Source organism: Podarcis melisellensis, assembly GCF_964234715.1.
Source record: "Podarcis melisellensis genome assembly, chromosome: 13".
NCBI classification, from domain to species: domain Eukaryota; kingdom Metazoa; phylum Chordata; class Lepidosauria; order Squamata; family Lacertidae; genus Podarcis; species Podarcis melisellensis.
The window spans coordinates 16,606,358-16,619,039 of record NC_138545.1 but is presented as its reverse complement, the minus strand read 5'-3'; the positions used below and the strand labels follow the sequence as shown (position 1 = coordinate 16,619,039).

Here is a 12,682-nt window from a genome sequence, read left to right as displayed (position 1 = left end):
TTTGCTGTCCTTACGCAGCAGTTTGAAGACCAATGCAGTAACAGACTCACTCTTGAGGAAGGAGAGCTGAGTGGAAAGTGTTGTGAAGATTAGGGGGGAAATAAATAGGATCTGGGTCTAACCAGGACTGGGCAGTCATGGCTCAGGAGCAAATAGCACACATTTCAGAGCTGGTAAGGTGAACTGTCACCAAAGAAGGAAAGCACAGTGCAAGTGGCTAGAGGAATCAGCAGTGCAGGGGAAGAATGGATTGTTCCCTAGGCCAGTTGAGCTGCAGGATAAAAGGACCAGTTGCTTTTACTAGCACTGGAAAAAGCCAGCCAGAAATAAGAAGAGTAACTTTTTAAAGTGAAAGCTTGCCTCCATCTCAAATTCTGTATGTAGCTACAAGTATTGTAAAAGCATGGAAGGGCTTTAGGAATTCTTTGTATGTATTTATTTTACAGCATTTCTATGCTGCTTTATTTTTTATAACTCACACAGCCCCCTCATAGAACAAGAAGAGATTAAAACAAAGTCGAGTGCTGGGGCCCTGACGAGGGCCAGGAGTTTCTGCTGAAGTCACCTGTTAGCCAAAAACACAAAGCAGCTCAGAGCTGTTGTTGCTTTTTAGATACCACAACTTTTTGGTCCCCGGAGAATCTTGTTTCTAAGATCCCATCCACAAAAACAACTTATATATAAAAATCTATCCCAACTCTGCTTGTCAGAGATAATACAACCTTCAGTGACAAGAGCAAGTTGCAGCTATTGAAAATACAGCTCCCCCTCTCAATATTATTCTCTGGCTGCATTTTGGTAAGAAAGACTGCTTGATGTGATGTGCAAGGCAGTTACAAATCAAGTAGCTCGTTATTATTGTTTAGTCGTTTAGTCATGTCCGACTCTTCCATGGACCAGAGCACACCAGGCACTCCTGTCTTCCACTGCCTCCTGCAATTTGGTTAAACTCATGTTAGTAGCTTCAAGAACACTTCAAGAACGCTGTCCAACCATCTCTTCTGTTGTCCCCCATTGCACCTTGCTAATTCAGATGGAAATCAGCAGATTGTATGCATAAACGTTCTCCACTTCTTTTTTAAAAAATAAATCATTGTGGGATTTATTGCCACCGCATGGGGTGGTGATGGCTGTGGACTTAGATGGCTTTAAAAGGGATTCAATAAACTCGGAGAAAGGCAGAATTCTATGGACGGTCATGACAGCAACTGCAACGATGGAGGACCACATTTCCCAGAGCTCCTTGGAACCGGGGTTGCAACTCCTCCCGTCGTTCCTGCGGGATCCTCGGCGTTTCCGGATTGCTGGACGTGCTTCCCGGAGGACGTGGCTGCCTATTTCGTAAAGGAGGAAACGCTTCCTTTTCGCGTTGAGTTTTTGCGCCTCGTTTCTCTCCAGCTAAATCCCGCGCAGTAAAGAACTGCTGCGTCAGCTGGGAACGAACCAGCTCCAGCCCCGCAACAGAACGGAAGGCGCCCGCTTTCTCTCTCCCCCTATAAAGCCCCTGTGCCTTCGGCGGCTGCGTGCCAGGCAGCACTTTCCCCTGCAGAGCTTTCCCCGAATCCACGCTGGGAAAAGCTGCTGCCAAATCTGTGTACCTCTGCAAGCGTTTTAAGCAGCGATACCTTCGCGAATAAGACTTCACTTAAGAACCTGGAGATGGGGTATTCGGGGTGCGTGTAAATATGCATTTTCCACCCCCGCAAAAAAGGGCTTTTGTTATTTATTTAACAGTAGTCTTGTACTACCGAGCGCATTAATTACGGTATAACTTTTAATCTATATAATGTGCCAGCTGGCATCGTAAGCTTAGTCCACAAACCCTTACGCCGTAAGACATTTGTTAAAAGAGTTTCCACAACCTGCAAGATCCTGCGCCGCTGTGACAGATTAATATGGCCACCCCTCCGGATTTCTTTTTCTTCCCTAAGAAGCAAACACTCTACTGTATCTTAATAACGAAGGAGAACACAGGTTAGGGAGAGGAAGAGGCCTCAATGCCACCCAAAACTACAGCCCCCATAGTCCCTTGCAACTATCCCCCGGCATCCTCTGCAGCCCTAGCCTCCCCAGAATGGAGCAACCGAGATCTGCCACTTGGCGAAATAGATCTGGGCGCTGAGCGGGTGGCGCCTGGACGGCGGCTTGCAAAGGTTAGGCTGGGCTCAGGGCGGCGGTGCCTTGCCAAGCCCCGGAGAGAGATCCGGGAGCCACGCTTCTGTCAGAGCTGCCAGTCAACAATCACTGCTGGGAAAAGCTGGCTTCCGGATGCGTCCCCCGTAGAGCTTAAGGGACAATATCTGTATGTATACCCAGGAGCTAGGTGTAAAAGGGGGTTGGGTTGCCTGTACTGAATATTTGGGGATTCCCTCTGTTTATAATGCTCTAGGATGCACACGCCTTGAAATGTGGAAGGTTTTTTTTTTTAAGCAACCAGCATCTGAAAACGACTTAGCGGGGTCTTTTGGGATAGATCAGTTGTGTCGGTAAAGTGGCAAGCTGTCTTGAGTACTTTGTGCAAGCAGTGTAATTTATTGGTTTTATTTTGCAAAATTTATATGCCGCTTGATTGTGATACAACCTTTAAGCGGTTTACAAGAAATATTAACATTATCAGTAAGGCCAGTGAGAAAGCAAGTAACTGTAACATTTATAATATAATTAAAATCAGAGGTAAAAGATTAGAACACATCAACGTCTACATGTTGTCTGGTAGGCTTGCCAAACAAAAATGTTTTAAGCAGAGGCCAAAAGAGAATACTGGGATTTTCCAGGAAATTCTGGGAATTGCAACTACTCTCCTAGCTACTCTCAGGATGCTTAGCAAACTACAGCAAGAAGTGTGCATGCACACGAAAGCTCATACCAATAACAAACTTAGTTGGTCTCTAAGGTGCTACTGTCGGGACGCGGGTGGCACCGTGGGTAAAACCTCAGTGTCTAGGACTTGCCGATCATATGGTCGGCGGTTCGAATCCCCGCAGCGGGGTGAGCTCCCGTCGTTCGGTCCCAGCTCCTGCCTACCTAGCAGTTCGAAAGCACTCTTAAGTGCAAGTAGATAAATAGGTACCGCTTTATAGCAGGAAGGTAAACGGCGTTTCCGTGTGATGCGCTGGTGCTGGCTCACCAGAGCAGCTTCGTCACACTGGCCATGTGACCCGGAAGTGTCTTTGGACAGCGCTGGCTCACGGCCTCTAGAGCGAGATGAGCACGCAACCCTAGAGTCGGACACGACTGGCCCGTACCGGCAGGGGTACCTTTACCTAAGGTGCTACTGGAAGGAATTTTTATTTATTTATTTTTTGTTTCGACTACGGCAGACCAACACGGCTACCTACCTGTAACTACAGTTACTAGGATTCCTTTGGGGAAGCCATGACTGTTTAACGTGGTATGCTACTACTTTAAATGTACAGTGCAGGGGGAGCCCTTATCAGAGTTTAAGGACACATCCCAGTCAGGAGAAGGCATGGCTGCCCCGAGGACAATCTGAAGGGCCAGGTAGAAAGGCTTAGAGGGCCACATCTAGTCCTTGGACCTGAGGTTCTCATGTCCTAACCTATGCATTCCAATTCACATATTCTGTTTCTCAAATGCAAAGTTAACAATTGATTAATAACACTGTGTGTCCTTAACAGCTTAGGAGCTGCTTGAGATATGACCACTTTGGGGGTTCAGCCGCTTTGTATGGAAAGTTATGGCTCTCGCAGTGCTCAGCACTACCGGGCCTTGCCTGATGGAAGGCTAGACTGCATTCCAGACGGACCTCAAAATCAAGGATTCCGTTCACTACGGGAGATCTTCATGGTGAGAAAACAGCTTCTGTTGGTTTGTGTTTCCAAAAGGCTCCTGAATGTTGTATAAGCGAATTATTATTTATTAAATTTCTCTCTCTCTCTCTGTATATACATACATACATACATACATACATACATACATACATATATATATGAATATGAGAGAGTGTGTGTGTTTGTATATGGACACACACACACAAACGTCCATTGTCCCTTTGTGTTTTTGCAGTACAGATTTAGCAGAGTGGATGGAAGGACTGTTTGGTGATAGTGGTTTAGGAAGAAGATCCTGGAGTGATGTGATGAAGGATGCCTTGGTGTGTGTTTGTGTGTGTGTGTCAGGTGTGGGAGCAGAAAGGGATAAGTGATACCAGATGCATCATGGACGCTGCATGATTTGTGTTTCTGAAGAAGGGAAATTGGTTGGGAACAGATGTAGGACAGAACTTGGGTGTGATGTGTTATCTGTCAATGGGAGTGAGTGCTGCGTATTATGCCAGGTTGTGTCTTGGCAGGAAGGAGGGTAAAGAGGAAAAGAATCCCTGACTCTGAAAAGATGTTTTCAAAATGCTCAGCAAGCAAACCCTCTTCCCAGCGACCTCTGGTTATTGTAGCTCTGGGAGGGGAATAGGCGTCTTGTAGCAGCTCTCAGCACCACTAATAAACTACAGTTCCCAGGATAGGATTCTTGGGGGAAGCCATGACAGTTAAAGGGGTATCATAATGCTTGAAACATATCGTGTGGCCTTAAGTGTGGGCATAAAAGGCAACGTATCTCTGGGACGCAAAAACAATGCTCTTAAAAAAATCGAAGAGGGGCTGCTGAGCCTACAGCCACCCTTTTCTCTTCGGATGGGGATGAGAGGGGAAACACGTGGCAACAAGTCCGAAGTACTCCAACAGTCAAAACAGATGTGTCTCAGTGGTCGTGAATTTAAAAACAATGACAACAACTTCTATTCTCTTTCCTGCAGTTGGTCTTCCTACCTCAGGGTTATCCAGAAAGTGTGAGTTCAGACTACCTGGCCTACCAGATTTGGGACACAGTGCAGGTGAAGGCTCTATTCTCCATCCTGGTGGGGCAGGGGTGGGGGTGGTTTGTTTTTCAGTGGGGTGATTGGTTTCCAACATCCTGCTCACCCTCTTCATTATCAGAGGCTGGAGAAAGTGAGGGCATCAGTTCTGTGGAGGGTATTTTTTTAAAGGAAGTATTTTGGCTTGGATGAAACTGTGTGGTTTGAGGCAGGATAGGACATCGAAGGCCCAAGGGAAGGTCTCAAACTGGTGGTTAAGTGGGGCAAAAGCCCTCCTCTGTTCTGCCCTAACTGCCCCCCTCTCTTTTCCCTGCCCCAACCCAGGCCTTTGCCAGTAGCATCACAGGGACTCTGGCCACCCAGGCTGTGCTGAAAGGGGTGGGAGTCGGGGATGAGGCTTCAACCGTCACGGCTGCCACTGTCACTTGGATCCTGAAAGGTGGGACTTGCCCTTCTGTTAATCCTCTGCGACTTTTCCTCTTCTGATCCTTTCCCACAGTTAGAAGCAGCTCAAGGTGCTTGCTTGGAACTTTAAATAAGTGCTTAAAGGTAAAGGGTAAAGGGACCCCTGACCATTAGGTCCAGTTGTGGCCAACTCTGGGGTTGCAGCGCTCATCTCGCTTTGTTGGCCGAGGGAGCCAGTGTACAGCTTCTGGGTCATGTGGCCAGCGTGACTAAGCCGCTTCTGGCAAATCATAGCAGCACACAGAAATGCTGTTTATCTTCCCACTGGAGTGGTACCTATTTATCTACTTGAACTTTGAAGTGCTTTCAAACTGCTAGGTTGGCAGGAGCAGGGACTGAGCAACGGAAGCTCACCCCGTCGCGGGGATTTGAATGCCAACTTTCTGATTGGCAAGCCCTATGCTCTGTGGTTTAACCCACAGCGCCACCCGTGTCCCTAAACAATAAATGTTTAGTAAACGTTTAAACAACACTTAAATTACTGGTGCCCACAAAATCAAACCCTCTTTACTGCCCCACAACATTTAGGAACATTTAGAAACAGAAGGGCTAGCAGTATAAACAGTAAATCTAATGCAATAGAGCCCATGGCTGAATGTGGCCTAAGTTTTGGCAAGCAGGAGGGGGAAATGTGCCATGTAAAACTGCTCCCTCAGAGCCTTTCCCCAAATCTGTTCATCTTGATTTGAACCCAGAACTACTCAGGTTAATGTGACCCCCCTCAGCACTGTTCTCCCATTTCCAGTTCATTCCTCATCTTGCTAGCAATACAGTCTCTACCCCACTCCAAAAAGAAGCTCCTGTAACTTGCAGATTCAAACTGTGTTTCGAGCCAGCTTCCTGTAACCTCCAATCTCACGTGGACCAGTTGTCCCTTTGTGGCAGCCAGTGATGTGTGCTCTCTATCCCTTCTTCCTCAGATGGGACTGGGATGCTGGGCCGAATTCTCTTTGCCTGGAGTAAGGGGTGAGTCCTGCCTTCCGCCCTGTGTTGTTGCTGCTAGTGGGGGGTGGGGAGGAGGAAATGTGCTAGGGTGGGACTGATCCTATTTTATTTATTCCTGTGCATTGCTGGATCAAAGCCCCATCTAGTCCCACCCCCTGTTCATGCAGTGCCCAACCAGATGCCTATGGGGAGCCCAGAAGGAGGACCTGAGAGCAACAAAGGGTTTTCCCTACTTGAGATTTTCTACCCCCCATGAACTGGTACACAGAGACAGGCTGCCTCTAGCAGCGGGGATGGAACAGAACCAACATGACTAGAAGCCATTGCTATCCCACCTTTCCTTCAAGGTGGCACACATGATTTCACACCCCCTCCCTCAGTTTTATCCCTACAACAATCTTATGAGGTAGGCTAGGTTGCAAAGGGGGGCCTTCGTGGCTGAGTGGGGGTCTGAACCTTGGTCTTCTGCCCAGTCCTAACCTGACATTCTGACCACCAGCTGTTTTCTGAGTTTGATCTCTGTGGGGCCCTGTCCTCCTCCTTCCCACATTAACCCATTTTCTTTTTATCTTCCAGGAGCAAACTGGACTGCGATGCGAAGCAATGGAGGTAAAGAGGGGTGTTTTGACCCCAACTTCATAGGTGTCCTCCTCTCTAGCTGCATGTCTAAAATTAGGTACAAATCCAGTACTTTATCACCAACTGTACTTTCTGTTGGTTCATTAGCTAGGACACTTTTAGACATATGTTCCAGTTGGAAGGACGGTTTATGGCTTTGCTTGAGTGCTAGTTTTGGTTTACAGGCACACATATGTGGCCATCCGTGGTATGATAAGAAACAAGACCAGTAGTAGCCTTATTTGGTGTGTGTTTACTTATTAATTTCACTGATGGCTCCAACTGTTTGAAATACATTGAAATATATGCCTCTCTCTCTCTGTGTGTACATATGTATGTATTAATATTATTGACTGCTGGGGAATACAGTAAGGGTGAAATGTGTTTGGGCTTATTTTACTGAGTTGAGTGATTTCAGGCCAGGTTTGTAATTGTTTATATTTGTGATATAAAATGATTTTATAACACCAGTCCCACATTATTTCAGTTTGTGTTGTACGGATATTTAGATTCCAGGTTGTCGTTAATTGCCTTCTTGTGGGTGTTCTGCTTAGACAGACACTTGCTGGGTCAGTGTTTTCTCTTTGATTGACACTTAATACCCCCCCCCAAAAAAAACCACCTCTTAGGCTCTTTGCTGATGTCCTGAATGACCTGGCCATCTTAATGGAGATCCTGGCCCCAGCATTCCCAGCATGCTTCACTCTCATTGTTTGCATCAGTGGCTTCTTCAAGGTAAAAATAAATAAATGAGGAGGGATTGGTGAGATGCTGGGATAATTGAGATGTGCAACTGGAGTGGAACTTGGCGGGTATAACTGGGTGAGACATTTATTGTAAGGTCACGTTCACACAATATGTTAAAAGGACTATGGTGCCACTTTAAACAATTGTGGCTTCCTCCAAAGAATTCTGGGACCTGTAGTTTACCCTCACAGAACTACAATTCCCAGAGTTCACTGGGGATTGGCTGTTAAACCACCCTGGGAATTCTACTCTGGGAGGAAAATCAGGGGTCTTAGCTCCCAGAATTCTTTGGGGAAAGCCACTGTTTAACCTGGTACCATAGTGCTTTAAATGTATGGTGCAAATGTGGCCTAAGGCTTCTGTGAGCCAGTATTGGGACAAAGCTTGGTGTCCATTTTCATCCTAATTTTCCTGATGGGTTGTGGATAGCCCGGGCGGCTGAGGAGCTCATGGTGTCATGTTCTGTCGTTTGTTTGGAGGAGTATGTAGTTGTGTCAGTGTGTGACCCACAAAGTTTTCTGTTCTCCTTCCATCTCCATTTTTCTCTCTGCTTCAGTGCATTGTGGGAGTTGCTGGAGGGGCCACTCGGGCAGCCCTCACCATGCACCAGGCCCGGCGGGACAACATGGCCGATGTTTCGGCCAAAGATGGAAGCCAGGTGAGAGTGCTAGGGTGTGTGGATGGAATGAGGCATGCGTTGGCCAACTCTTGTTAGGGCTGTGCAAGGCCTGAGGCCTACCATTTGCCTTCTGGTGACGTCCTCTCTTGCTTACCCAGGAAACCCTGGTGAACCTAGCTGGCCTCTTCTTCAGTCTCCTCCTCATTCCTCTTGTAGCAGACAATCTCCGGTGAGTGGAAAGATGCTGCCTCTCTCTCTCTCTCTCTCTCTCTCTCTGCGTGGCAGGTAGGGAGGTGGGCTGTGGAAGAGTCAGGTTTTACAAGGATAGAAGGAATGGAAGTGTTTGGCAAGGGCCACTGAGGGACAGAAGAAGGTCCTTTCTTAGGTGAGTCTTTTCTCTGATTTCTCTGCTTCCTTTCCCTTCAGCCTCACTTATTCCCTCTACGGCCTCTTCACTGCCCTGCATCTCTACGCCAATTATAGGGCGGTACGATCCGTCTGCATGGAGACCCTCAACCGTGCCCGGCTCCGCCTGGTCTTGCGGCATTTTTTGCAGCGGGGTAAAGTGCTGGGCCCTGCTCTCGCCAACCCTCAGGAGCCTCTGGTGCCAGGTAAGGAGCCTCTGGTGCCAGGGGGAAGGAGGAGTGGTGCCGCCTGAGAGCTTTGGCCATGCTCATGCCTTCTGTCTCCTCTTCTTCCCTCCCACCCCATCCTTTGGTGGGAGAGGGAGACCATAGATCTGACAGTCACATTATGTCCCAGGTCATTTGGTGGGGAGCCAAATGCAGTCCTCCAGGTCTCTCTGTATGGCTCACTCAGCTCTCCTCAGTGACATCTCCAATTGTAGATAGTCTAAAACATCTGAAGAGTACAAGGTCAGGGAAGGTTTGGCCAGCGTGTCTGTCACAGTGGTGACCTACCTTGGTTTCGCCAACATGGTGGGACTTCAGCAAAAGGCCCTCAGGATTGCATCCTTAAAAACCCGGAGGTTTTTCACCCCCCCATGCCTAGGGTTTCAGCAGGAGCTCAGGATGAACCTTGGGACACCACTCCACACTGTGGCCTCCAGGTGAGTAAGAACTATCAGGTGCCCCTTTAACCCTCCATTCTCTGGAAGATAATTTGTTCCTAAGCTTGCCGTTTCTTCATGAAGCTTTTCAGCCCACTTACTCTAACTAAAAATGTCCAAGTGCATGGCATAAAAATGATGAAAACAATAGCAATAATAATCAAATAAGATTTCCTAGAAATCTGGTTTAAAAACAGAAAAAGTACATATCATGAATAAAACTGAGCAGTGTACAGAACAGAGAATTAAACATTTAAGAGTCCAGGACAGGCTTGGATAAGTGGACTTTTGAAAGTGTCACAAATTCCTTGAGGAGAAGGCATTCCAGAGGGTGGGAGGCGATCACTTCCGCATTGTTGCCAAGTGACAATGTGTAAATATAACCTGGAAAAGGTATCCATAGGAATTTTAAAAGTAATGTATTTCAAAAGTAAAAAAAAACCCCATGCATTTATTTTACTGAAAGGCAGGCTTCTAGATGCAGCCTTTGGTCCCAGGGCCTAAACTTATTCTTCCCGGGTGCAGAGGAGTCCCAGAGGTTTGTCTTTCAGACTGAATTTCCCATCCTGGCCATGGTACACCTGCATCACTTTTTGGCATTCATGAATTTCTCTTCCAACTCCGACCAGAGTTGCAGATTTCCAGAAAGCCCTTGAAGGGAACACCACAAATCACTTAATCTTCTTCAGCCGAGCAGCAGGTGGGTTGGTGAGAAAGTTGCATATATGAAGTGTCTGGCTATTAAGAGTGCAATACTAATCTTGTCTACTCTATTGAATTCAGTGGGGCTTACTCCCAAGTAAATGGGGTTAGGATTGCAGCCTGAGGCAACGTGGCATGAAAAAGAGAGAGGTTGCAAATGAGTTTGAGTCGTCGTTTTTTAATCTCATACATATATCATTTTTTCATCACATTTTTTATTTTGTATTTTCCCCCTAATTATTAGATTGTTGTATTTTGATTACAGTCAGCCTCAGAGCATATATTAATGTAGAAAGGTGGAGTATAAAGTGGAGTAGCAGAAGCAATAACAATAGAGATAGATATTTCAAGGGGCAGTGAAGTTTGGACCATGAACTAAAGTTACCTGTTTTTCAAATTGGTCCTGAATTCCTAATCCCAGTTGACGGCTTCACTCTCTGCCAGAGTAAAGGCTGGTCTGGATGCAACCTCTGGCGGCAGATTTGGGGTCCTAGTAGAAAGGTGTGTCAGCATGTGAGATACTGAGCACCATCTTGGCTGTGAGTCCTGGAAAACCTGCTGCCTGCCTTACAGGACTGACTCCAGCTACAAAAACTGCTGAACACACTCTTAGGCTGTGATATTGCTTAAGTTGGTTTTTTTTTGGTAAGTTAATGGTATTGATTTCTGCATCTTTATTTTTAGATCTTATTATTTATGTGGAAATTGTTTCAACTTGGTTGTGTACTTTTTAATGTGTTTTATTTATTGTTTATTACTTTTGTTAGGTTTGCAATGGTGTAAATCTCGTCACGTTGTAAGCCACCTTGAGCACAGTTTTAACCAGTGCTTCCCCCCTGAAAAAAAAATGTTTAGGGGTGCTCTCATTTTGACTCAAGAAAATCACCATTTGATAGTTCAAATAAGGAAAAATAAATACAGTAAATGGACAAAAGTACAAAGATTCACAAAACGTTTAGGGGTATGTGTACCCCTGCGCCCCCCCCAAAAGCACTGGTTTTAACTATGGAAAGGCGGCATACAAATAAAACGATGAGGATGACCTTGTCCCACCTCTCACCCTCCATCCCCAGGGACTGTCTCCATTCTCCTACACCAACTGGCAGGCAGCGTGGATGTAATTAAGGCCTGCACTCACGCCTTCCTCCTGGAAGTCCTGCTGTACCAAGACGGGACAACGTCTGCCTTGGAGGAAGAGTCTCTCCTGAATCTGCAGCGTAGGCTTCGTGAAGGTGATGAACCAGGAGGGAAGGGGAGTGGGGAGCAAGGACAGCTCAATGGGATGGGGCACACAGATTTCCCCTTCAATTTCTGGCATCTCCACGGGTGAAGAATCTCCTGTGGAGAGTGGCAGGTGGGCCCAGAGCCAAAAGTGGGCGGGACATCCTTCTTGTGTCTCTTTTTCCACGGCCCACTTCCTCCCCCTCACCCCTCATTTCTGCTCTTTGGGCCACCTGCATGAAATCAGGTTGAGGACTGTGTGAAATCAGGCAGAGGGGTATGTGGTGGTGTAGTGTAGTGGTTAGAGTGCTGGACCTGGGGGGAGCAGATTTTCCCCTTCCTATTGGGCTGCTCCTTGGTAGTTTATTTTATTTGCCTTTAGAGCCCACCATATATCTAGAGCTCAAGTGCGAACAATGTACCCATTTTAATATGCTGTGCTCTTTTCTTGGTGTAGCCCTGCTCAGGGAGGATGCTCTGATTTCCTTCCTTTTTTTCCCTTTTTTGATCATTCAGAACCTGAGAATAAGGACAGCACTGCGATTTCTGAAACACATCAGCTGTTGGACAAAATATTTCCCAGATTCCTGGCAGGTACAGTGGGGTCGTGATATAGATGCTGACCTTTACTTAAAAAATAAATATTTTGAATGCAGCACCGAGCAAATCTACATTTCCACGACCTGTGTAAGTTATGAAAATTAGGTAAGTTATGAAAATTTAATAGATTTGCATCTAGCTGCTTGTTTAGCTGTACATAATAATAAGATTAGTATAATAGCATATTAATTAGATCTGGGGAAAGGGAATCACCTCACCCCTGTTAGAACCCCTGCTCTGATTTCAGAACTTTTATCAGGCTTTGCCCATCACAGATTTTCAACTTAATCCTAAGGAGTGGAAACTTGCTGTCCTTTAAAAAGACTGCAGAAGTTTTTATGATTTCTCATGCTGTTTCTCCTTGCAAGAATCCTCACCCCTACCCCCAAAAAACCGTTCACTCCTGCTTGTATTTCACCCTTCTGCATTGTCCTGTATCAGAGAGTAGGAAAGTGTAGGTTGAGAATTAATTGAATGTATAGCTATAGCTGAACAAGACTCCCTTCCTTCCACTTTGGGCCCACCCGTGTCTTCCAAGGATTGACGGCAGCAGGATGGGTAACAGACCGGAACCTTCTGGGCCCTGATGAGTGGCGCATGGATTGGACCATCCCTGAAAAGAAAACCCTTTAACTCCAAGAGACATTTAACATGGCAACTTGCTAAAGCCTTGGAAAGAGTGGCTCTCAGTTGCCATAGTGATGCCAGAGGTGCTGTCTCTGCCTCACGTGGGGTTGTCAGAGTTTTTAATGCCAAAATGGAGGGGAGCGCAGGTTACCTGCTCCCTCCCTGATTTTTTGAGGGTGAGAGGGAAACACAAAAATAAACCTTTTTTTCTTATAAATGTGAAGTTTAAAAGTATTTC

The 12,682-nt window shown here is 46.4% G+C and overlaps 1 protein-coding gene across 3 annotated transcripts; it reads left to right on the top strand.

Moving 5' to 3' along the window:
- Positions 1 to 1,313: 1,313 nt before the first annotated feature.
- RUSF1 (RUS family member 1) lies at positions 1,314 to 12,643 on the top strand. 3 transcript variants are annotated; one of them, XM_081885414.1, is made up of 15 exons: positions 2,012 to 2,153; positions 3,639 to 3,807; positions 4,772 to 4,849; positions 5,156 to 5,270; positions 6,217 to 6,262; positions 6,818 to 6,850; positions 7,489 to 7,594; positions 8,163 to 8,264; positions 8,384 to 8,454; positions 8,652 to 8,836; positions 9,237 to 9,294; positions 9,924 to 9,994; positions 11,070 to 11,228; positions 11,734 to 11,811; positions 12,356 to 12,639. In XM_081885414.1, exons 2-15 carry the CDS (start codon positions 3,658 to 3,660, stop codon positions 12,448 to 12,450), a joined length of 1,347 nt encoding a protein of 448 aa, XP_081741540.1. In that variant the 5' UTR covers positions 2,012 to 2,153; positions 3,639 to 3,657; the 3' UTR covers positions 12,451 to 12,639. The 3 variants fall into 3 exon arrangements, with proteins under 3 accessions (XP_081741541.1, XP_081741539.1, XP_081741540.1); XM_081885415.1 differs by lacking the exon at positions 3,639 to 3,807 and having other exon boundaries at positions 1,314 to 2,153; positions 8,709 to 8,836; positions 12,356 to 12,643; XM_081885413.1 differs by lacking the exon at positions 3,639 to 3,807 and having other exon boundaries at positions 1,319 to 2,153; positions 12,356 to 12,641.
- The last annotated feature ends 39 nt before the right edge of the window (positions 12,644 to 12,682 follow it).

Bases quoted from the DNA above. Each gene is read 5' to 3' on its own strand.
- RUSF1 (XM_081885413.1), top strand. From the start codon at position 1,998: ATGCCACCCAAAACTACAGCCCCCATAGTCCCTTGCAACTATCCCCCG. The intron at 6,263-6,817 runs GTGAGTCCTGCC...TTTATCTTCCAG, and splicing joins CTCTTTGCCTGGAGTAAGGG to GAGCAAACTGGACTGCGATG. The intron at 9,295-9,923 runs GTGAGTAAGAAC...AACTCCGACCAG, and splicing joins CTCCACACTGTGGCCTCCAG to AGTTGCAGATTTCCAGAAAG.